Raw genomic sequence first — 26,818 nt, forward strand, 5'->3', positions numbered from 1 at the left:
TTAACTGCAGACTGTCAGGTTTAATTTGAGGGTATTTACATCCAAATCAGGTGAACGGTGTAGGAATTACAACAGTTTGCATATGTGCCTCCCACTTGTTAAGGGACCAAAAGTAATGGGACAGAATAATAATCATAAATCAAACTTTCACTTTTTAATACTTGGTTGCAAATCTTTTGCAGTCAATTACAGCCTGAATTCTGGAATGCATAGACATCACCAGACGCTGGGTTCAATCCCTGGTGATGCTCTTCCAGGCCTCTACTGCAACTGTCTTTAGTTCCTGCTTGTTCTTGGGGCCTTTTCCCTTCAGTTTTGTCTTCAGCAAGTGAAATGCATGCTCAATCAGATTCATTTCAGGTGATTAATTGTTCTCTTGATTGTTGACTTTGACACACATACACCTACCTCCTGGAGAGTGTTCTTGATCTGGCCAACTGTTGTGAAGAGTGTTTTCTTCACCAGGGAATGAATTCTTCGGTCATCCACCACAGTTGTTTTCCGTGGTCTTCCGGGTCTTTTGGTGTTGCTGAGCTCACCGGTGTGTTCCTTCTTTTTAAGAATGTTCCAAACAGTTGTTTTGGCCACGCCTAATGTTTTTGCTATCTCTCTGATGGGTTTGTTTTGTTTTTTCAGCCTAATGATGGCTTGCTTCACTGATAGTGACAGCTCTTTGGATCTCATCTTGAGAGTTGACAGCAACAGATTCCAAATGCAAATAGCACACTTGAAATGAACTCTGAAACTTTTATCTGCTCATTGTAATTTGGATAATGAGGGAATAACACACACCTGGCCATGGAACAGCTGAGAAGCCAATTGTCCCATTACTTTTGGCCCCTTAACAAGTGGGAGGGACATATGCAAGCTGTTGTAATTCCTACACCGCTCACCTGATTTGGATGTAAATACCCTCAAATTAAAGCTGGCCCAATATTTATGGACCTGACTGTATATAATATTTCACACAGTTACAGTGACCACTACCTCATGTACCTGACACACAGTGACCATAATGTATAACTGACCACATATATCTGTACACACTGCATCTATTATACCTATTATAGCTCTCTGTGTATATATATATATATATATATATATATATATTAGATGCACTGTGTACAGGTATATCGTATATACAGCAGTGTACTGATATGTGAGGTACAAGGTATAATAGATGCAGTGTGTATAGATATATAGTATATACAGCAGTGGGGGCCCAATTTAGATTCTTGCTATGGGGCCCAGTGATTTCTATGTATGCCCTGATTGTAAGCTATCACTTATAGATTGTAGGCTCTCTCATAGATAGTAAGCTGTCTCATCGATTGGAAGCTCTCTCATAGAATGCAAACTTTCTCATCCACTTAAAACTCTCTCATAGACCGTAAGCACTCTAATAGATATTATATTTTTATAACATAAATTATAAGCAAGCAGGACCTTCACTCCTATTAGCTGCAACAATGCAATGTTTTGTTTGTACATGTACCCTCCGATTTGTAAAGTGCTGCAGAATATGTTGGTGCTATATATGTAAATACACATTATTATCAGATGCATAAATGTATTTAATAAAGTGGCCACTGAATGGATGAATTTTACGTTTCCGTTTGTCAAGATGATCTTCAAATGTCATAACAGCAATGGCGCAATGACACTTGTTAATTATATTTGGATCATCAATTTCTGATCTTAACCAGAAAGTTTATTCACTGATCTAAAAATAACAGCAGGTGATGGATCATAATGATAGCACTGCACATTTTCACTTCTGGAGACACTCTGACATTCAATGGGTCATGAATTATACAAACATATCTGTTGCGGGGTTATCAAGTTTCTGTTAAATTTTTTCTGGACTACCAAACAAAAAATTACATACAAAAGGGGGAATTTATCATCCCCCCCCCCTACACTGGCATAAAAAAGTTGCAAACCCCATGTTTTGTGACATTTTCCTTTTCAGGACCCTGCAATTTTCTGTTTTTGCGTTTTAGTTTTTTACTCCCTGCCTTCCCGGAGCAATAACTTTTTTTATTTTTCCATTCAAATAGCCATATGTGGGCTTGATTTTTGTGGGAACAGTTGTACTTTCTAATGGCACCATTTAATTTTGCATAAGATGTAGTGGGAAGCTGGAAAAAAAAATCCCAAATTCTTTGGGGGTCATTTATGAAGCTAAATACTCCTATATTAGTCCAATATTATTGTGCCTATATTGCACCTATAATAATGTGCCCTGTTTTTTTTTTACGACATTCCTAATGCGGTAAGGCTACTTTCACACTTGCATTTGGGGTTCCGCTTGTGAGATCCGTTTGAGGGCTCTCACAAGCGGCCCCAAACGTATCCTTTCATCCCCAATGCATTCTGACTGGATAAGGATACGTTCAGAATGCATCAGTTTGGGTCCGTTCCGCCTCCATTCCGCTCTGTAAGCGGACACCAAAACGCTGCTTGCAGCGTTTTGGTGTCCGCCTGGCCGTGCGGAGCCAAACGGATCCATCCAGACTTACAATGCAATTCAATGGGGACGGATCCGTTTGAAGTTGACACAATATGGTGCAATTGCAAACGGATCTGTCCCCCATTGACTTTCAATGTAAAGTCAGGACCGTCTGACAAACAATTAGACTTAGACTTTTTTTTTACATAGAATGCAGGCGGATCCGTTCTGAACGGATACCATCGTTTGCATTATAGGTGCGGATCCGTCTGTGCAGATACCTGACGGATCCGCACCTAACGCAAGTGTGAAAGTAGCCTCAAACTGACCCATGTTCTTCATTCTTTGGGTCAGTACGATTACAACAATATAACATTTATTTGTGTTTTAATACCGAAAACAATAAAAAATTTGGAAAACAATAACTTTTTTCTTTTCATCTCCATATTCTGACCCTAACAACTTGCAGGACAATCTGTCATTTTAATTGATATAATCTTGGAGTATATATGACTTTTTGATCATGTTTTATTCATTTTTTTGGTGAGGTGAAGCAATTTAAAAAAATTCATTTTTTTTTTCATTTTTTGATTTTAATAACATGGGCATTATGGGGAGGGGTGATGCCTATAATGTTTAATTTTTTTATTGATATTTATTTTTATTTTAACTATGGGGAAAGTGGGGTGATTTTACTTTTTATATTTTTTTTTATTCACCCTAGATGACTATTATAAGTAATCAATAGAATGCTTCTACAATACATTGCATTGAATTGTTGTTGCAGTTCATTGCAGATTTGCTAGGCTCTACAGTTCTAAAAGACTTGCTTTCTTCAGAGAGACTACGCCTTTCACAAACAACCAATGGCTCCTCCAATCACGGTGTGGGGAAGCCATTCAGACCCTGGGATCACAGAGGTCCCAGGGAAAGCTATATCAGATGCCATGGTCACAATTGAAGGGTAAAATATCTACAATCTGCGTTATCGCCAATTACAGACATTAGCTCCTGGTGTCTGCTGTTTAAAATAGCAGGAACCCAGTGGCTATGGCTCACAAGCGCAGCAGCCACCATTTTTAAACACCACTTTCTGCAAATTTTCTACTTAACCCTTGCCACTTTCCATGGTGAGGATGGGGAGGGAAATGGGGTCAGCGAGCCCAGAACGTTTAGCTTCAGTTGCGCCAGTTTTCTGTAAATCTGTGGCAGCTCAGAACTGCCGTAGATTTCTGTTTCTGATTGCCGGATGATGCACCTAATTTATGACAAGGCCTACACCCCATTACAATATTTATATGCTTCTTATTTATATAATCCAACTTTGATCCTCTGGTCTGGATGACATAACTTTAATTGACACATGTTTTATATAGCTAGACATAGCCCTGTACCCATACGGGGACACTTACGTGTATCTGCATTTACTAGATCCTTAACAATTGGTATATAGAGTTACCACCACGGTTACTAATGGCTACTATGGATTTAAGCGGACCGTAAACCTGAATGATACAATTATCCTATGATTTTGAGCAACTTCAATATTAATGTGTATCACTCTTCATTTTAAACTATATATTGTTTTTTCCTTGGTGTTTCACCTTATCTGTATCATGAGATCAGGAGCACTGTATCTCCAGTCATTTGACCAACTGATTATGAGATTATATAATTAATTTATTATATCATGTTATCGTTAAAATAACATACCATTACCATTGTGTATCAAAATGAATTATGTTTGTTATGTTTGAAAAAGGTCAAATTAGGCCGAAACGTGACTAAACAGCCGCATATCTAATAAAGCAATTTGGACTGATTGAGAAACAACAAATCTTGAAATTTCTGGAGTTTTATTATACACTATCCGGTGGGGTGGGACCCCGACTCCTAGAAATCTACACACATAGAAAGCAGTGTGCGACTAAGCAACTTTTCAACTTTGACAAGGCCTATCCCCCATCACAAATTAGGGGCATCCTTCAGCCATGCAGGGAAGGGGATATCATAGACCAGCATATAATGCTGGTTATATATATGATAAGTCTCCCCCATACTGCCCAAAATTTTTGAAGTCATACACTCTGACCCTTTTTAAAGACCTCCACTCTTGAACCATAAAGACCCTAAAATGAAAAGGGTTGTTCAGTAGTACCTCAAAGTTTATGTTATGGTCTGTCTTTCAATGAAAAGTTTAGCATATTTGAACAGTTTTTGAGTGTTTTTATTTCATACAGGATGGACTGCTGAGGGTTTGACTACTGTCTGTACAATGTTTGTTACTGGCTGTTTATAGGTCATACTCTGGCATTCCATGTGCCTAGATTAAAAGGTATGGTAGTTTGTAGCTGGCGTAGATTTCAGTCATCATTTACACAAGAAAACTCTTAGTCATAGCACAGATGCTATAAGTAAGAACGTAGTATGTGCTCGAAATGCGTAAATGGTAACTGATGTTTTCATCTTACTATTTTTAATGGATTTATAGATAAAGGAATGGTTTTAGACAGAGTACTGGACATTACTGTTGTTGTTGTTCAAGAAAAGGCATAATAATTTGTAGAGTCTTCTGTTAACTGTTGCGATCTTCATCTCATTCCCTGGTATGTCTGCATTGAACATAACTGCTCCATCCAACTTTTCCAAAGTCTGATATTGTACACATCTCTCATCTTTCCTTCACCTCATCCCCTGGTATGTCTGCTTTGAACTTTTAATGTCTCTATATCCCTACTGGATTTATTAAGTATTTGTTTACATAGACTATTTCACAACTGTATCTGGTCCTCCTTTGATAAGGCACTGAGTGGTATAAATCTAAGTCCTTAGGGTATTTTCAATGCAACATCTTTTAAGTGCAACTCTTTAAGTGCAAATTTTGAATTATACCAGAATTGCATCAGAAGGGAAGCAAAGGTAACTACTGAAATAGTTAATGCAAACAATGCTTCCATTTTTCATCTTATTTTTCCCACTTTTCCAAAACCTCCTGACATACCTCCACATTCCTTCACCCAGCAAGGAACTATTTATCTCTATCTTATCTACTCATCTTACCGCTTGCACAAATCTGTTTGGACACATAAAACACTTCCTTCCCAGACATACACAGCCACCTCATGGCCTTTCCGACTCCTACCTACTAACACTTTCTCTGCTTCTCCTTCTTGCTGGTGATATCTCTCCAAATCCAGGCCCACATCAGCAAAGCCACTCTATCACCTCTACCTCCCACTACCGCTTTCCTTCTACAAATTTCTGCAACCCCATAAACCTGAAAAACATTCCCCTGACCCCTGCTCCCTTGATCCCTCTTGCAGGAGCATTATGGAACGCTAGCTCTGTCTGTAACAAACTGTTCTACATTCATGATCTCTTCATCTCTCGTAAACTTTCCTTTCTGGGTCTAACAGAAACATGGCTGACAACCTCTGACACTGCCTCCCTACTGCACTCTCTTATAGTGGATTTCATTTCACTCATACCACCAGCCCCAGCTGCAAACATGGTGGAGGCGTTGGTCTTCTCCTATCAGACAACTGCTCCTACAGCCCAACCGCACTGCCACCCTCAATTACGCTCATTTCATTTGAAGTACACACTGTTCGCATCTACTCTCCCTCTAACCTCCAAGTAGCTGTCATTTACCGCCCCCCAGGCTGAGCCACCATCTTTCTTGACCACTTCAACATCTGGCTCCTACACTTTCTTTCTGCTGACATCCCCACTATCATCATGGGTGACTTTAACATCCCCATTGACACTTGCCACTCAGCCGCCTCTAAGCTTCTATCACTCTCTTCCTCTTTCTGCCTCACACAGTGGTCCTCTGCTCCCACCCACAGAGATGGTCACACTCTGGATCTGATCTTTACCCGCCTCTGCTCCATATCTAACCTTTCTAATTTGCCCCTCCCCTATCTGACCGCACCCTACTTACCTTCTCTTCACTGATCTCTTCTGCTGCTCCCCCAGTCCACACACTAGCACCCCCTGCAAGGAACCTTAAACATCTTGACTTTCGCTTGCTTTCTGACTCTCTTCTGCCACTCTCTACCATTTGTTCACTTCAGGATGCAGATGCTGCAACCACTCTGTATAACACCACAATAAGTACAGCTCTCGACTCTGCTGCCCCTCTCACACACAACAAAACCCGAAAAATCAACAGACAACCCTGGCATACCAGCCTGACCAAAAACTCAGACAAGATTCCAGGGCTGCAGAATGGCGATTGAAGAAATCCCATTCTAAGGATCACCTTACCACATACAAGCAATCCCTCCTCATTTTCAAATCCTCACTCGCTGATGCAAAACAGGCCTACTTCTCATCTCTCATATCTTTTTAACACTTTCAACTCTTGTCTCCATTCCTCAGCACCCCCACCCTCACATTTTATCTCAGCTGGGGAATTTGACACATATTTCAAACAAAAGATCGTCAAAATCAGAGAAAGCTTCAGTGCACAGTCCCTACAGACCCTCTACACAACTGCTCAGTCCTATTCTCCCCAAACCAGCTTCTCCACCATACACCTTACAGAAGAAAAGCTTTCCACCCTACTCTCCAAATCACATTTCACCAGCTGCGCACTTGACCCAATACCATCCCACCTCATCCCCAACATCACCACAGTGTTTATCCCAGCCCTAACTCATCTCTTCAAACTATCACTAATCTCTGGTGTCTTCCCTTCTGGTTTTAAATATGCTATCATTACACCCATCCTCAAAAAGCCTTCACATGACCCATCTTCTTTGGCCAGTTATCGCCACATATCACTTCTTCCATATGCTTCAAAGCTACTTGAACAACATGTCCATTCTGAACTGTCCTCTCACCTCTCCTCCTGCTCCTTCTTTGACCGGGTATAATTTGGCTTCCGACCCCACCACTCAACTGAAACTTCCCTTACAAAAGTCACCAACGACTTGCTAACAGCCAAAACCAAAAAACATTACATCACATGTCCTCCTCCTCCTTGACCTATCCTCTGCCTTTGACACTGTCGACCACTCCCTTTTGTTACAAACTCTCTCATCTCTTGGCATCACCGACCTAGCCCTCTCCTGGATCACATCATACCTCACAGACCGGACACTTAGCGTCTTCCACTCTCACACCACCTCCTTGTCTCATTCCCTCTCTGTTGGTGTCCCACAAGGCTCTGTCCTAGGACCCCTGCTCTTCTCTATCTACACCCTTGGCGTGGGACAGCTCAAGACCCATGGCTTTCAGTATCACTTTTATGCTGACGACACACAAATCTACCTCTCTGGTCCAGACATAACCACCTTACTATCCAGAATCCCACAATGCTTATCTTCCATATACTCCTTCTTCTCCTCTCGCTTTCTTAAACTTAACATGGATAAAACAGAATATATCATCTTTCCCCCATCTTGCTCAACCCCCTTCCCCAACAGACCTATTTATCATGATCAATGGCTGCACACTCTCCCCGGTCAACCAAGTCCGCTGCCTTGGAGGGACCTTGGATTCTGTACTCTCCATCAGACTGCACATCCAAGCCCTTTCCACCACCTGCCGCCTCCAACTCAAAAATATCTTCTGAATCCACGCATTCCTCAACCAAGAGTCTGTAAAAATGCTTGTACATTCCCTCATCATCTCCCGCCTAGACTACTGCAACATCCTCCTCTGTGGCCTTCAATCTAGCACTCTCGCAGCCCTCCAATTTATCCTCAACTCCGCTGCCCGACTAATCCCCATTACTCCTCTGTCTCTCCCCTCTGCCAATCCCTTCACTGGCTCCCCATTGTCCAGCGAATTCAGTTCAAATTTCTAACAAATACGTATAAAGCCACCCACAACCTGTCCCCTCCATACATCTCTGAGCTGCTTTCCCGATGCATTCCCACACGTAATATCCAATCCTCACAAGACCTCCTTCTCTCCTCTTCCTACAACCGTCTCCAAGATTTCTCCCGAGCATCCCCCATACTCTGGAACTCTCTACCCCAACATATCAGACTCTCACCTACAGTGGAATCCTTCAAAAGAAACCTGAAAACCCACCTCTTCAGACAAGCCTTTAACCGTCTTGACCAGCTTTAGCTTTACCCTCACCTACTGTGTCTTTCCCCCCATACCTTGTAGATTGTAAGCCATCACGGGAAGGGCCCTCTCTCCTTCTCTACCAGTCTGTAACTCGTATTGTTCATGCAGTGCAATTGTCTGTATTATGTATGTATAACCCTTATCATATGTACAGCGCCATGGAATGAATGGCGCTTTAATAATAAATAAAATTAATAATAATATGAAAAATACTGGAAACATGCAAATACTGGAAACATGCCCAATTCTAATTCTCAGTTACAAATGCTATAGACTTAGCAAACACAATATTTCTGACAATATAAACTATTTAAACTATTTCACTATTTAAAATTTGAAAAACAGTATTGGTGGTAATATCTTTTTGTGTATGCACTCTTCCTATTTAAAGGGGTATTCTAATATTAAACATTTATGGCAGTTCATATTCAAAAAGTTAATACATAAAAATCAGCATTGCAGAAAACTTTTTGCTCAAAACTCCAAGAAGGATCATATTAGTCAGTGACTGGTTCAGACCTTTACTATAAATTTATGGTCTATAAATGTTTAGTAGCTTATAAAATGACTAATTTTAGGTAGTTATCTAGATGGAACAGATTGTAAGGTTGTTGTTAGCAACAACTGAGCATATGCCCTGGTTTCATAATGATGCCAAATATATCTTCTCTGCCTCCTAATGTTCCTGCCTGTGAAGTCTGATTTACATAGCACAGCCTTGCTTTCAGCCAAGCAGAAACACTGCTTGGATAGTTTGGGTTAAACTTTATTTAAATAAATTACAAAGAAAGACAGAACCAGATACTGAAACATGGTTTTTTATGGCTATGCTGTAACTCTAGCTTCTTAATGAGTCACTAACTTTTCAAAAAACTTTTCATATGCCATATAGACGTATCAAAAGTTTAGACTGGTGGCGGTCTGAGTGCTGGAACCCCCGATCTCTAGAACGATGGAAGTGAAACCTGCCCATATCACTTTCTCCTCATGCACAGCACAAAATCAATACTGGCACATGGACGTCTATGGAGCCCATCTCATGCAGTGAGAGAGCATGATATGCACGCACTTCTCTCATCTCATTATAGAGAACAGTGATCAAACCACCACCAATCTAAACGTTTGTCTCTATGACTTATCAAATGTTTTTTAAAAAGTTAGTGACCCTTTAAGAAGCTAGTGTTACGGTATAGCCATACAAAACCATGTTTCAGTATCTGGTTTTCATTAGTAAAAAAAAATCTAGGAGACAAACTCTCTTTAAAACTATATTAACATATGCTTAAAACTTTTTTACAGACTACAAAACGTTTAAGATGCTAAACAACCTTGAAGTGATTACACTTTACTATACATGTAAAAAGCCTATAAGGCTCCTCACGCCAGTTAGGGCACTCTTCATAAGGAAATATCGTATTCCCCAAATCCTGACCTAGGCCTCTCACCCAGTTAAGCCAGTACCCTCTGCTCTGCATTGATGAGGGGCAATCACCCCCAAAACTGCTGTAAGTCCTATTGTAAGTCTTGATGGTAGACACCATTTGTTCCCAGGAAAGGTGATTGCTATAGATGAAGTCCAGTTTTGCAGTCTTGTTAACAACCGGTAACATTAGACATTACCAGGTACAAACACTAGAACCTAATGTTGGTCATAAATATGATTTTCCATCACTTCAGGGAGGGTGAAGAAGCGAGGCAAAATGCGCGTCGGGTTGGCATCCTCTCTCCCCCTCGGCTCCTAGTCAGTATTTGTTCTCCTTATGCTCATTCTGCATCACCAATGATCCTGTTATTCAGGACATTGGTGTGATTGCTATACACTGCGTGCAGAATTATTATGCAAATGAGTATTTTGACCACATCATCCTCTTTATGCATGTTGTCTTACTCCAAGCTGTATAGGCTCGAAAGCCTACTACCAATTAAGCATATTAGGTGATGTGCATCTCTGTAATGAGAAGGGGTGTGGTCTAATGACATCAACACCCTATATTAGGTGTGCATAATAATTAGGCAACTTCCTTTCCTTTGGCAAAATGGGTCAAAAGAAGGACTTGACAGGCTCAGAAAAGTCAAAAATAGTGAGATATCTTGCAGAGGGATGCAGCACTCTTAAAATTGCAAAGCTTCTGAAGCGTGATCATCGAACAATCAGGCGTTTCATTCAAAATAGTCAACAGGGTCGCAAGAAGCGTGTGGAAAAACCAAGGCGCAAAATAACTGCCCATGAACTGAGAAAAGTCAAGCGTGCAGCTGCCAAGATGCCACTTGCCACCAGTTTGGCCATATTTCAGAGCTGCAACATCACTGGAGTGCCCAAAAGCACAAGGTGTGCAATACTCAGAGACATGGCCAAGGTAAGAAAGGCTGAACGACGACCACCACTGAACAAGACACACAAGCTGAAACGTCAAGACTGATTTTTCTAAGGTTTTATGGACTGATGAAAGGAGAGGGAGTCTTGATGGGCCAGATGGATGGGCCCGTGGCTGGATTGGTAAAGGGCAGAGAGCTCCAGTCCGACTCAGACGCCAGCAAGGTGGAGGTGGAGTACTGGTTTGGGCTGGTATCATCAAAGATGAGCTTGTGGGGCCTTTTCGGGTTGAGGATGGAGTCAAGCTCAACTCCCAGTCCTACTGCCAGTTTCTGGAAGACACCTTCTTCAAGCAGTGGTACAGGAAGAAGTCTGCATCCTTCAAGAAAAACATGATTTTCATGCAGGACAATGATCCATCACACGCGTCCAAGTACTCCACAGCGTGGCTGGCAAGAAAGGGTATTAAAGAAGAAAATCTAATGACATGGCCTCCTTGTTCACCTGATCTGAACCCCATTGAGAACCTGTGGTCCATCATCAAATGTGAGATTTACAAGGAGGGAAAACCGTACACCTCTCTGAACAGTGTCTGGGAGGCTGTGGTTGCTGCTGCACGCAATGTTGATGGTGAACAGATCAAAAACACTGACAGAATCCATGGATGGCAGGCTTTTGAGTGTCTTTGCAAAGAAAGGTAGCTATATTGGTCACTGATTTGTTTTTGTTTTGTTTTTGAATGTCAGAAATGTATATTTGTGAATGTTGAGATGTTATATTGGTTTCACTGGTAAAAATAAATAATTGAAATGGGTATATATTTGTTTTTTGTTAAGTTGCCTAATAATTATGCACAGTAATAGTCACCTGCACACACAGATATCCCCCTAAAATAGCTAAAACTAAAAACAAACTAAAAACTAATTCCAAAAATATTCAGGTTTGATATTAATGAGTTTTTTGGGTTCATTGAGAACATGGTTGTTGTTCAATAATAAAATTAATCCTCAAAAATACAACTTGCCTAATAATTCTGCACTCCCTGTACATTGCAAGGTTCTTTTCTTTGCACTTGTGAGTATATGCTGTTGGAGACTCCATATAATAGGTAATGAGAACCGCACTGGTAGCATAGGAGCAGATTATATGTTTTAGCATAAGGCTACTACATGAGATGTGTGAGGTATGTAATTTACATGTGCACTACACAGTAATTAGACTCAGATCCTGGTGCACACTCCATGTAACTTTGATGGTATAACAGCCAACTATAGGAGTTTTGTGGGGAGGGTGGATTGTCGCAGCATTGTCCTGCACTGCTACCACTGTATGTATTTGATTATAATATGTATTGACTTTTTTTCTTTTTAATAATAAAGAATGAACCTATATTATATGTGTGGAGTAATAATTTTGGTATATTAAAAGGGTTGTACGGGTTCACCCAGGCAGCCCCCCTGAGGCTAGCATCGGAGCATCTCATGCTCCGAGGCGCTCCCTTGCCCTGCGCTAAATTGCCCAGGGCCTGGCAGTGTTTTTGGTGATGTCACTGGCTTTGATGGGCGGGCTAGGGCAGCGCTAAATCAGTGCCGGTGACATCACCGGGCTTCCTGGCAGCCCATGGAGAGCCCGGTACGTCACCGGATCTTCCAAAAATGCCTTTGCCCTGCGCGGCGATTTAGTGCAGGGCAAAGGAGAGAAATAGAGCATGAACTGCTCCGATGCTCAAGTCAGGGGGGCTGCCTGGGTGAAAATGGAGTAATCGCCGGGTTCAAATCTGAACCCGGACAACCCCTTTAATGAGAATAGTGCCAAAGAATCCCAGTTCCAGCTCCTTGGCATCCAGCTGCACCATTTCCAGTTCTTTCTAATCAATATCCTTAGCAGTGACATGTGCAGGAAGAGCATTTGACTGCTGAGGTTCAGGATGCTCATGCCACATCACCACTGAGATAAATGACTGGCTGGATGCAGTGATGTGAATGTAGACTGCAGGAAACTTCAGGTGGGACAGAAACAACAGGCTGGTCACAGCACCGCTGGAACCAGGATAATCTGACAGGTGGCTCTTTATTTTATTTTAACACTTTCACTTAGTTTTTCAGTGTCGTGAGTGGTGTTTTTCAGCAATTTTTACAGCATTTTTTGCACTAGCACATTTTGATGTGTTTTTTTTTTTTTTGCAGTAAAAACACACACTAGCTCCAGATGTTAGTTGAAAATGGAAAAATGACAATAGTTAATTTTTTTTGCTTCTGGCATTTTTGCTTTTTTGCCTTTCTGATTCCCTTCCAAAAACGTGGCATGCTGTTGCTCTTGGCATTTTTTCAGACGTTTTCACATCATCTTCTCTACAGGGAAAAAAAGCCATGCAAAAACTCTAGTGGTAAGACACACTGGGGCAGATTTACTATTGAAAATGTGCAAGTTTTTTTGCTGCATTTCGTGCCAATAAGTGCAAAGTAGGGCTTTGTGACTTTTTGGGCTTACTTGTACAAAAATGAACATAATTTATACTGATATGACAGTATATGCCAAGTTTAAGAAATTAAAAAGACACACAAATGTCGCAAACTCACTCCAGCATGGAGGGTGGTACAAAACTTGAAGTAACATCCTTAGACATATTTAAGGTTTCACCAAACATATCAAACATGCACTATTTGATAAATCTTGCATAAATATTGACAAAGCAGACTCAGACTTGAGACAGTGACCATGGTCATACCCACAGATAGCATCTGGAGCATTAAGACCAAAATGTATAAAAGAAATAACATACCTTTTCATCTAGAGCTTTATGGTGCTCAAACAGAGATTTCAGAGCTTTGAGAACTTCCACTTCACTGGAAACACCTGAGGGAGACTGTGCTTGTCGTTTAACCACCGTCATCCTCAACGACCTCTCGTGTCTTGAAACAAGGCACTCCAGATGCTCCAATAAAAGCTGTTGTAATACAGAGATATAATTCTTACTTTTTTTTGTAAAAAATTAAATCACTGCCACCACACAGTATGGTTTCTTTCTCCATTAAGCTATCCCATGTGCAGGTACAGTATTTTCCTAAAGCCTGGATAACCACTTGTGCAGAACACTTTTTGCAATTAAAAAATTCAGCCTTTAGTAAGTGATGGAATATCTTCTGCATAGGCCATCTCTAGCTGATCGGCGAGGATCCAACACCCCACATCCCTACCGATCAGCTGTTCTGTGTCGCTCCGTTGCTATACAGCTTACTACTACAGCGCTGCTCCCATTAAAGTCAGGGTGTTGGGTGTTGGACCCCTGCCAATTAGCTAGTGATGGCCTATCCTGAGGATAAACCATCACTTATTAAAGGCTGGACAACACCTTTAAATATTGTTTCTTGGTATTTTAAATTCAGTAAGACAACCACCAGAAAAAAAAATACATGTGTTTTTTCTTTCATGTGACATGTTTTTTTGCTGCCTTTTTGTGACCTTTTACAAATAGTGGGGGGAAATTTAGCAATACTGCTGCAAAGAAAAACTTGCTTCCTTGCCCATAGCAACCAGTGGGATTACACCTTTTAGTTTTCAGAGCTTTTTTGGAAAATGAAAGGATCAATCTGGTTGCTATGGGCAACTAAGAAATTTTTCCTTTGCACCAATTTTGATAAATCTTCCCCACTGTTTTAAGATATGCATTTTAATTCCATTCATTTGTCACTTCCAATGTAAAGCTACTGGAAGAAATTTATCAAAACTGGTGAAAAGGAAAACTGTCTTAGTTACCCATAGCAACCAATCAGATTCCACCTTTCATTTTTCAGAGCTCCTTTGGAAAATGAAAGGATTGATCTGATTGGTCGCTATGAGCAACTGTCAGTATTCCTGTACACCAGTTTTGATAACTGTTCCCCACTATATATAACAAAAGAGCCATAGGGAAAAAAAAACACTGATCCACATTTAGCGGCCACAGTACATAAATGGCAACAAAATTTGCTGCAAATTGGTGCAATTTATTGCAAACTCGTGAATTTTTGGTGCGATTTGGAGGGGGGAGGGGACATCGACCAAGTTTAGAAAATGTAAGTATGTCCCACTGAAACTTGCATTTTTGAATCAGGGAAAATGTTTATGGCATGATAATGCTAGCATATCATGTGTGTACTGAGTTTTATAAATTTACTTGCAGAAGGACCCGGCCTAACACGGGTATATTTCATCTATTTTGTATTTAATGTTTCTGTGTGTCGCTAAAAGATATCGACAGTATCCCCCATAACAGTGACCTCTACAGCACCCCGCCCCCTTAACAGTGAACTCCACAGCCCCTCACCCCTCAACACTGACCCCCCCACAGTGCCCCGCCTCCTTAAAATCGGACCTCCACAGCAGCCCATTCCCTTAACTTTGACCTTCACAGCAGCCCACCCCTTTAACAGTGAGTTTTACAGCACCAAACTCCCTTGACCTTGACCTCCTCAGTGGCCCGCCCCCTCAACGGTGACCTATACAGCACCCCGCCCCTTAACACTGACCTCCACAGCACCCTTCCCTTTAACAGTGACTGCCACAGTACCCTGTTCCCTTAACAGTGACCTCCACAGTACCCTGTTTCCTTAACAGTGACCTCCACAGTACCCCGCTCCCTTAACAGTGACCTCACAGTATCCTGCTGACTTAACAGTGACCTCCATAGCAGCTGCCCCTTAAATAGTGGCCCCCTGCCCCCTTAACAGTGACCTCCACAGTGCCCGTCCCTTTAACAGTGACCTCCACAGCGGCCTGCCCCATAACAGTAACATAGACAGTGAACGCCCCTTTAACAGTGACCTCCACAGTGCCCGCCCCTTTAACAGAGAGCTCCACAGCAGCTGCCCTTTTAATAGTGGCCCCACCCCCCTTAACAATCAATGACCTCCACAGCCAGCAGCTTCCCCTTTAATAGTGGCCCCTGCCCCCTTAACAGTGACCTCCACAGCGCCCTGCCCCTTTAAACCTAGGGCTATACGACGACTTGTGACGCATGACAATTTGTCGCAGAAATGTTGCGCAACAATTTTTATAATGATAGGCTATGGTGTCGCACTGTGACATGCGACATGCTGCGACTGCGACAGTCGAAAAAAATCCATCCAAGATGGATTTTTCTGTGACTATCGCGTCACAGTATTTCGCATGTTGCAGTGCAAGACCATAGACTATCATTATAAAAATTGTCGTGCAACATCAATGTCACAGTGTAGTTGTGCCCTATGTGTCCTGAGATTTATTGTCGCACGACACATGTCGTCGTGTAGCCCTAACCTAAAGCTGACCTACAGCAATACAGAAAAATGGCTAGGCTGTTATGGAAACCTGGAGTAAAACTGTGTGTATGTGGAGACTAAGGGCCTGCAAGCTTCTATTGGCTGATAAGGGACATGTGACCGTGTGTATGGCAGTTGGGATATGAAGAGAAAGACTTGCAGGCTTGTATCGGCTAATGCAGGTCATTTTTTGGAAATATCTCAAGAACGGTATGTCCTAGAGAGCTGACACCCGGTCTAAAACCTTCCCGGACACCTGATGTACATGTGTCACGGCCATGGCTATGACCGTGACTCTTCAACCGCATGCGATTGTCAGCGGTTTGGTTTTGTTGTCAATCACAGGTGAGGGCAGTGGTATTTGCCTCACCTGTGGTTGCCGCTGACAACGCTTGCTTGTGGCAGCTTTCCTGCTGTGCATGCGGTTGCACCTAGCAACCCCTATGTTAGGTGTGTGTATTGTGTTCACTGTGTTGTTTGTCTGTGTGCACTCTGTGTAGTGTGTTGTGTGCACTGACACTTTTCCTGCACTGTGGTTGCCCGTGGCAACGTTTGGCTGTCTGTACATGTGGTGGCAGTGTCCCGGCCTCTGGGCTATTCCCCAGGACACGGTTGCCACCCATGTCGTGGCCAGCGGCAACAACCACAGTGGGTTGCTACTGTTGGACACTTTCCCTTTTATGTTGTGTTTTCCCTTCCCGGGTGTTGGAAGGGTTAACTTCCTTCCCAGTGTGTGTCTGTGTCTGTGGGTGTGTCCGACTGTGGGGTGTGGCTTCCTGGCCTATATAGCCTCACTGTTAGCATGGCTCTGTGGGTTGTTTCAGCCATGCTTGCTGGAGCAGCCGCCTGTGTCACTATCTGCCAGTGAGAGCCACCCCTGTGGTCATAAAGATATTGTCCTTATGTTTATGTCTGCTGTGTGTTGATGTTTTATGTTCTGTTGGGACCTTTCTATGTGTTTGGTGCAGCTTACGGTTCTGGATTCCTGTTTGCGCAGGGATCCAGTCAGCAAGGCTGTGACAGGTTGGTGGAACTAATAGTTCGCCTGTCATTCCCGTAAGGCTGTATGAGTTCCCCTTTTCTCAACAGCTTGGCCATTGAGACTCCTGCTCCTCCGTGCCTAGGAGGAGTAGGTCGTCTTACCCAGACTCCTAGCGCAGGGACAGGACGGAGGGTGAGTTAGGGATCCGAGGTTCCTGCGCATGGGTCCTCCTACCTTTAAGGTCGGCCCATGCAGTTAGGAGTTAGGGTCAGGGTAGGGACGCTGTAGGAGGTGACCTGCTCCCTATCCTGTTCTCCTGGCCGAGTAGGCCTACAGCAAATGTCAGCGCACGGCTGAGGATTTTCCCCATCCTCAGCCGTGACAACATGTGTGTCAAATTTGGTGAATATCGGTCCAATCGTTTGGTCACGCATAAAGAACAGACTGACGTTCAGACAGACAAACTCATTTTTATATATAAGAGATAATTCAATATCTGGATGTAGCATCATAAAAAATGGCAAAAAAGCAAGCCAAAAAAGGAAGCAACAATGCAAAATTTGGCAAAAAGGGCAGTGAAAAACTGTGTATAACGCCTAGCCTTCTTATTCCAGTGCACCTAGCCTCTCATGTCTACGTTCATCTAATCTGTCCACAGTCCACCTGTCAGATCCACTTGCACATGGATGAATTTTTCCTGCTATTGCGCAGGCTGCCCATTATGGATCAGCACACAAGAAGTAGCTCCTTACCTGCACTAAACACATTAGGTGTATATTCTGAGGGGTAATTAAGAGACCAGCAGGGGTATTTTTTAAATTATTCCAAGTACAAATGTTTTGCATGATCTAACTGATAAATGCAATACTTAATAGTGAACAGCCTCTTTAAAGAGTTTTTGTAAACGAATTAAAAATAGTTTGCAGCTGGGTTTAAAGGCTATGTACACACTTGTGGGCAATTTTTATTATTATTGCATTGTACTTATTTTGAGCTAAAATCTTTTTTTCAATTGTTTTTTTTTTTTAAATATGGAATCCTTTTTTGTGTACAGAGCTGATATGTTATACTAGCTGCCTATCATCTGGGCAGCTGACAGACTCCTTATCTCTGCTCTCTCACATTTTAAACACTGATAAGAATGTGGCTTAAATAAGTGTTTATGACCTCTCAGTAGTTTATAGATAGGGCTTATTAGATGACCGACAAATTGACAGTGAAAGTACCAATCACACAGTTAGAAAAACATTTACCCCTTTGTGACAGAATGGCTCAATATTTTGAATGAAGGCCAATTGAAAATATGATTTTGAGCTAAGAAATTCCTCCAAAGGTGTACATAGCCTTTAAAAAGATGAAAGTAGTGTTACCTCCACTAATGCCCACCACTGCCACTCTGACACTGCGCAAGTCCTACAATGATGACCCAACTCAGCCAATGGACATTTCCTGCATGTCGTTAGTAAAACTGGAAGTAGAAAGCAGTGGAGGTGGCAACACCTGGGGATCGGTGGAGGTGAGCACAGCTTTGCTTATGTTTCTAAGTCACACTGACCCTGCTGCAAACTACTTTCTGCTGGAAAACCACTTCAGTCTCATGCAATGTTAAGTGAAGTATTAGTCATATCTCCGAACACATCATGAAGAAACAAGGGCAAACTGGCAGACTTTTAAGAATGGGCAGAGTACTTACTCTTGTGTTGTTCCTTTCTGCTTTGAGTTCCGAGATCTCTTCCTCCTTTTCTAAAAGCTGCTCCCTGCAAGCATTCAATTCTTTCGTAAGTGCAGCAAACTCCTGTGGAAAGATGAGAGAAAGGTATCAGACTTTCGCCATTCCTGAATCCTAAAGACTGCAAAACAATAAATATACAGTATCTGAATGACTGTACAGAGTGGAGATAGATTCACATTTCTTAGAATATGGTAGAACTAATTTCCTCAGGAAAAAAAATGATTTACATTCTTTGCATGCCATAAAACAACCAAAAAAGTCACATTCCTCAAGTCCCCATTACATGGGCCAATGCATAGGAAAATCATTAGAAACAAACCGAAAGTTCCCAATAAATGTCCGATCATGAGTGGAGGTGAGAGTTGCATTTACAGGCAGCTGTCATCTCCTCTGTATGGGAATGGATGATTACTACTACAATGGTACATCCCCATACAGATCCATTTAGATAGTGTTATGTTGTGCCAGCAAATGATGGTTTTATGTAGGGTGACTATATCTCCTCTTTTCCCCAGACGTCGTCTTTTTGGGACTTAAAAAAATGTCCTGCAGGGATTTTTTAAATGATCAGGAATGTTCGGATTCTCAAGGGGGGCACACTTACAACTTTATTTTAATGTGTAGAGTATGTATGTTTTTTACTGTCATTGACTTTGTACAGTGAGTGTAGTGATTATTACTCACTATTCCCTGATCTTCTGCTACAGGTGCCGTGCTGTGCGCTGTGTCCTGACACCGTTCAGCTTGAGGACGTAGTGCACACAGAAGCGTACTGTGACATCACGCTGAGCAATGTCAGGTCAGTACAGAGCTGCAAGAGGAGCACTCCAGATCGCCATTACTCACCTCATCCATTTAAGCGCGAAGAGGCCGCGGCCATCTTGATTGAAGATCCTGCATGAAATCTTGTGCGTTGACGTATAATGTCACCACGCCGGCCAGCATGATGACGTCATCACGCACCACACAAGATTTTGCGTGGGATCTTCAATCAAGATGGCCGAGGAGGCCTCTTTACGCTCTAATGGATAAGGTAAGTTTTTGAACCGATTAACCCCAGAAAGCCCTCATTTTTTTAAATCTCAGATGCCACAATTAGTGATGAATGCGGCATCTGAAGGGTTCAATGACAAGGGGCGGTGCAATCGCTGTTCCCTGTCATTGCGCCCTCTACTTACAAAGGGATGCGCTTCATGACGAAGTAATTTATTTGCAATTTCTTTATGGAATTCAGCAAAACAGCTGAATTGAATTTTTGTAAACTCTGCTAATCTCTAGACTCAATGTTCTTGACCAAAGAAATGCTGGTCCAATGTATTGAAAACAGTTGCCTATGCAAGTAAGATAGTTTAAAAGGTGGTACATGGCTGGCAGCTCACAAACTAAACAAATTCAGTGCTGAAAATGTAGTACACTACACATCAACAACACACCGACAGCACCCCCCAATGACCCCTCCAAGCAAACGTCAGATATCTAGCGGAGGACACCGCTGCTATTACATACAGCCGTGTCCTCCGTGGTATGGGAAGGAGTGATCACTATGTCATGGCTCGTCCCCATGCAGGGCAGCGGTGTTAAGCATGCTTAAAAATCACAATGGTGCTGACGGCAGATCGCTATTAGACAGCGCGATCTTCCGCCAGCACCATTGTAATTTTTAAGCATGCTTAAAGGGATTCTGTCACCTGGATTTTGCCGATAGAGCTGCGGACATGCGCTGCTAGATCGCCGCTAGCACGTCCGCAATATACATTCTACATAGCTGTGAGTGCTTTTATTTAGGCAAAAAAATGATTTTATATATATGTAAATGAGGCTACTATCGTGTCCGGAGCCCAGCGACACCCACTGTGAAGGAGCCCAGAACCGCCCCGCATCCTCCGAATCTCCTCCTTGCTTCCTGACGTCACAAAGTTAGAGCGCCGTAATCTCGCAGCTAGCGCATGCGCAGTTCGTTCCCTGAGGCTTATGCCAGCACAGGGAAGGAACACTATACCGGCACTGACATGCCGCGTACTCGCGCATGCGCGAGATTACGGCGCTCTAACTTGGTAACCTCGGGGAGCAATGAGGAGATTTGGAGTATGCGAGGCGGTGCTGGGCTCCTTCACTGTGGGTGTGGCTGGGCTCCAGAAACGTTAGTAACAGCCCCTTGGGTGCCTTACTTGCCTCATTTACATATATATAAAATAGTTTTCTTGCCTAAATAAAAGCACTCACAGCTATGGGGAATGTATATTGCGGATGTGCTAGCGGCGATCTAGCAGCACATGTCCGCAGCTCTATAGGCAAAATCCAGGTGACAGAATCCCTTTAAAAATCACTATTGCCCAATGAACGAGCTGGCATTTGGAGACAGTAATAGACTGCCAGATGATCACTAACAAGCATTCATAGCAACGCTCGTTAGCAATCATCTGCCAGAAAATCTGGCAGTCTAATACACCCTTAACTGCTTAACCCCTTCCCACCGCAGCCATTTTCTGACATTGCGTTTTCTAATTCTACTCACTTTTTTTTTACTTTTCCATTCATATAGACACATGAGGGCTTATTTTTTGCAGAACAAGATGTACTTTCTAAGGGCATCATTTAATATTCCACACAGTGCACAGGGAAGCAGAAAAACATTATTAATAACTAAGTTAAAAGTGGGAACATAATTTTCAACATTGTTTTACAGGCATCAATTTTACGGCATTCACTGTGTGGTAAAAATGGTACATTACATTTATTTTGCAGGCTAGTGTGATTACATAGATACAAAATTTATAAAGTTTTTGCTATGTTTTTATCAGTAGCGTACATAGAGAAGTAAGGGCCCCATAGCAAGCAGCTATCAAAGCAGCACCCCCCCCCCCCCCCCCACAAACCCTTTTCAATGACCCTTGGGCCATTTTCCCTTTGCCTCATTTGCTAAAAGTTGTTCCTTTAGGCTGCGTTCACACGGGCGAGATTTCCGCGCGGGTGCAATGCGGTAGGTGAACGTATTGCACCCGCACTGAATACCGACCCATTCATTTCAATGGGGCTGTTCAGATGAGCGGTCATTTTCACGCATCACTTGTGCGTTGCGTGAAAATCGCAGCATGCTCTATATTCTTTTTTCACGCAACGCAGGCCCCATAGAAGTGAATGGGGTTGCGTGAAAATCGCAAGCATCCGCAAGCAAGTGCGGATGTGGTGCGATTTTCACGCACGGTTGCTAGGAGACGATCAGGATGGAGACCCAATCATTATTATTTTCCCTTATAACATGGTTATAAGGGAAAATAATAGCATTCTGAATACAGGATGCATAGTAAACTAGCGCTGGAGGGGTTAAAAAAAATAAAATAAAATTTAACTCACCTTAATCCACTTGATCGCGAAGCCGCCATCTCCTTCTGTCTCCTTTGCTGAACAGGACCTGTGGTGAGCATTAATTACAGGTAAATGACCTTTGGTGACGTCACTCCGGTCATCACATGATCCATCACATGATCTTTTACCATGGTGATGGATCATGTGATGACCGGAGTGACGTCACCAAAGGTCCTTTACCTGTAATTAATGCTCACCACAGGTCCTGTTCAGCAAAGGAGACAGAAGGAGATGCCGGGCTATGCGATCAAGTGGACTAAGGTGAGTAAAATTTGTAATTTTTTTTTAACCCCTCCAGCGCTAGTTTACTATGCATTCTGTATTCAGAATGCTATTATTTTCCCTTTTAACTATGTTATAAGGGGAAATAATACAATCTACAGAACTCCGATCTGGGTACCAAACATGCACATTTTCCCGCAACGCCCGTGTGAACCCAGCCTAAGAGGGTAGAGTCCTGACCAAGTTTTCACCTCCAGTAGAAGAGGAGATAACCCCAGCTAAGACTGGGCCCCCTCTTGCCCTGGGCCCCATAGCAGTCGCATGGAATGCCGCTATGGTAGTAACGTCCCTGGTTTTGATACACAAAAAATATAAAACTTTGAACAAAAATGTTCTTTCTTTGCTTTGCCATGTTCTGCCATGTTTTAGTTTAAGCAGTTGAATAAAGGATTCTTTTCGATGGGATATAGGTTATAATTATTCATTTCAGGGCATGTATGGATTTTTATCAATTTTTAGTCTTGTTTAGGGGAGGTGATTGGAGAATTTAGATTTTTTTTCCCCATTACGACGTTCACATTACAGAATAAATACTTTTGTTTATTTGTACTTGCAAAATCGGGTGAGAGGGTGATTTACATTTTTAAAGGCCTTTTATTTACATATAATGTTAACTTATCACCAATATTCTAGAATTATAATTGGTTTTACCCCTGATTTGTTGCATCCATACATTCTGAACTTTTTCATTACGGGAAGCTGGTTATGTGATCTCCAGTCTGACCACCAGGCCTTAGCGTTCTCTTCTGTGTAGACAGTAGTAGTCAGTCTCCCAGCAATCTCTCTGTGTGAACCACAGAATGACATCAAATTGTAATTCAGTATACCCCTGTACGTACAGAATATTGCTGAAGATATAGGGAGAGACTGGTGTAAAGTAGAACTGGCTTAGTTGCCCATAGCAACCAATCAGAATCCACCTTTCATTTTCCAAAGGAGCTGAGAAAAGGTGGAATCTGATTGGTTGCTATGGGCAACTAAGCCAGTTCTACTTTACACCAGTTTGATAAATCTCCCCCATAATGTTCCCCTTATCTAATGCACCAGGAGTGCAGACAGTAGTAGTTGAGTATATGCAGTTATACACCTGACTCACACATTTATAATAAATAAGATTAGACTTTAGACTGAAAAATCAGCACCTTAGTTTTAATCTCAAAATGCACCAGACCAAGAGCTAGCTGGGAGGGAAAGTTCTCGAAGGTATGGAGTGCCTGGAAAATATATTGGAGATCGACATCCACTTAAGTAGTTATATATACTAGCACCATGCCTTCTTATATTGTCCTTAATAGTCACAGATTTTCTCTATGTGGGTCAGAATACTAATTCTGCGCGACTTACACATCCTATGAAGCGTTGCCCAGGAGAGGTTGTATCTCCTTTTCTTCATATTTTATTATTTTTCTCATTTATGCTCCCCCCCCTTTACTTTTTCTTTATCTCATATGTTTTCATTTTTGATTGCAGGCTTAATTGTTACGAATAATATTATTGTCTATTGTCCTCTACATTGGAGCCACGTATGTTTTTTGCATTTTTATTTCAATAAAAAGAGTTTTGAAAAATAAAAATCATCACACCTCATTTCCCTTTACGCCACACTCCTACTGATAAGCTACACCCACTTGTAGGACAAGTTGCAAAAAGTATAGAAAAGTGTTTAAGACTATTAAGAAAATGTGTTGCCATGCCTGTACACCATTTTTTTTTTTTTTTTTTTTTTTTTTTTGCACAACTGCATCAAAATTCTGGAGCATTTTGAATGGTAAGTCTCCCCCATGAGGCACAGCCTAAAGGGGTATTCCCATCTCAGACTATGGGGGCATATGGATAGGATATGCCTCGATTGTCTGATAGAGGTGGGACCCGCACCTACACTAAGAACGGAGCGGGGAAGGTGGTGTCCAGGGGTCCGGCCAACGCCAAGCGCTCTCCCCATAGGATTGAATGGGAGCGCACCACGCTTGCGCGGTCACCACTCCCATTCATTTCTATGGGGCTGACAGAAATAGCCTATTTTCGGTGGCCCCATAGAAATGAATGGAAAGCCCTTCACATAGTGTGCCCTCCACAATCTTCAGGGGTCCGTTCTCGAAGTAGGTGCGGGTCCCAGAGGTGGGACTCTCACCTATCAGACAATGGGGGCATATCCTAGAGAAATGCCCCCATTGTCTGAAATAGGAAAACCCCTTTAATTGGAACTTTACATTGGTAGACCTAGGAACCTTCACAAGATCTCATTCTCATGAGGGGGTGGGGTGGGCTGTATTTTCAGAGGGAGCCATTCCCTCTAAATGACATCACAGATGCCATGGTTGCAATCGACCACGGCATCTGAGAGCATAAATATCAAGTGTTTGCTGTATAACACAGAAGTGACCAGCAAACTAGGGCTCTGGTTCATCTCCTGAGCCAGTACAATATTTAAACTCCCAACGTACATGTATGGCGGATGTCACGAAAGGGTTAAAAACTGTTTATACGTATCCCAATTACATCTACACAAGAAATATCAACTTCTTGCTTGAAATGAAAAAAATATTAATGCCACATTGCCACAGCCTTAGTATACTCAGGAATTTGGATGGCAGACCTGTCCTGCTGGGACAATGAGACAGATTGAGGCAACGTAAAATTAAAGTGGCTGGCCAACCCCACTCCCCCTCCCGGGCAGACCTGAGAAGGGAAGCATGCTGGTCTATGTTCTTTGCTTCCTGGCTTCGGCTGCCTCTCTTGGGCCAATCGTTGGCCGCAGCTGTGACCTTCCCCCCTTGTGTCACATGACCAACTGACATGATGGCCACATGTGGGACCAGCCACCTAATGTCTATGGCAGCCTCCCATCTCTCCCGGATGGAAAATGTGTGGGAGATAAGGATCTGGCAGTTGGACTTCAAATTCCCAATTCTCTAGTTCTTGGGGAGGTAAGCCACTGCCAAAAGAGTCAGGCAGTGACTAACTCCCTCTAACTACTGAGAGCACATGCCCAGCAGGAACGTTAATTAGGGAATTTTTTATTTATTTTTTATAAATATTCATTTTTTTATTTTAGAAGCCACAAATTAATACATGATCCGATGTTAATCAAATCAGAGTACATAATATGACAATTATAAACATCATTATAGCTAGATTATACAGATCAGTATAGGATCACGCCTAATATAATAATGAATACAGTTATAGCCTCCCCCTTTCCCTCCCCCCCCCTATTGGCTGCCGTCCACTCCAATCCATCAACTATAGACTAATAACAACATTAAGTATAGCTAGGTAGTCTTGCGTGCCACCCTCCATTTTTTTATTTATTTTTTTCCATTTCCTCATAAACTCTAATTTGTTGGAGATATAAACACCACTCACTTATCGAGGGCGGGGAGACAGAGCCCCAATGCTTGATCAGCATAGCTTTAGCCACCATCAGGCCCCTCATCCAGATCTGTCTGACCCGGACCGGGGTTTCTATTTCTGACTCATAATATCCCAAGATCACTGTCAAGATCCCCTGGTTATAGTTCGTCGCAGACTCCTTTTGTAGGATGGAGAAGATCTGCTCAAAATTAGGGAATTGTTAGTGGCAGCTGTTGTCCTCGTTGAACGATGGTTGGAATACCTTAGATTAGACAGTCTAAAGATGTGCCAAATTTATCTCAGTGGCTGATTTTGGGTGATAAACTTGGTGCATCTTTAGATATCACCTATTAGTTGCTGTTGAGGAAGGGTTGAGACACATGCATATATATACATATATGCATGCAAACACGTGCATGCATGTATGATATATATGCATGCATTAATGGTCTGCGCAGATGTGCCATGCATCTGCGCACATCTGCCCTTAGTGGCCCACAGGGGCTCATGTTGGGCCCTGTGGGAAATATGTGGTCCCTGGTTGATCTGTGACCCCTTATATGATCTGTGTCCCCTTATAGTTAGTATATATTTCCTGTCCCTCTCATGTATATATATATATATATATATATATATATATATATATGGGATGTGTGTAAGCAGTGAATACATCTATATATGTGTATCTGCCATGGCTCTCCCCCAGGTATATATATATATATATATATATATATATATGGGCCTACAACTGCCCATGTATGCCCCAGGTTTATAATGAGTGTATGTGTATGTAGATGCGCCCCAAGTATCTATATACATATATATATATATATATATATATATATATATATAATTAAATGCCCCCCATAGGGACAGCGTTTAGCCAGTTCCTGCAGTGGGGTGGATATGTCTCCAGGTGGCTGGTGACTTCAAAGGCTAAGGGATCAATAGATCTGAGGCCTTTTGTTGA

The 26,818-nt window shown here is 42.3% G+C and overlaps 1 protein-coding gene across 1 annotated transcript in view; it reads right to left on the bottom strand.

Annotated features, from left to right (window-relative positions):
- The window catches only part of PPFIA2 (PTPRF interacting protein alpha 2), a 385,317-nt gene that overhangs the window by 178,943 nt on the left and 179,556 nt on the right, over positions 1 to 26,818 (bottom strand). The window contains exons 3-4 of the mRNA XM_040408503.1: positions 18,808 to 18,909; positions 13,636 to 13,800 (exon numbers count right to left, since the gene is read on the bottom strand). Of these exons, the coding sequence (XP_040264437.1) occupies positions 13,636 to 13,800; positions 18,808 to 18,909 (267 nt within the window). The remainder of the gene's footprint in view (positions 1 to 13,635; positions 13,801 to 18,807; positions 18,910 to 26,818) is intronic.

Source organism: Bufo bufo, chromosome 1, assembly GCF_905171765.1.
Source record: "Bufo bufo chromosome 1, aBufBuf1.1, whole genome shotgun sequence".
Taxonomy (NCBI): domain Eukaryota; kingdom Metazoa; phylum Chordata; class Amphibia; order Anura; family Bufonidae; genus Bufo; species Bufo bufo.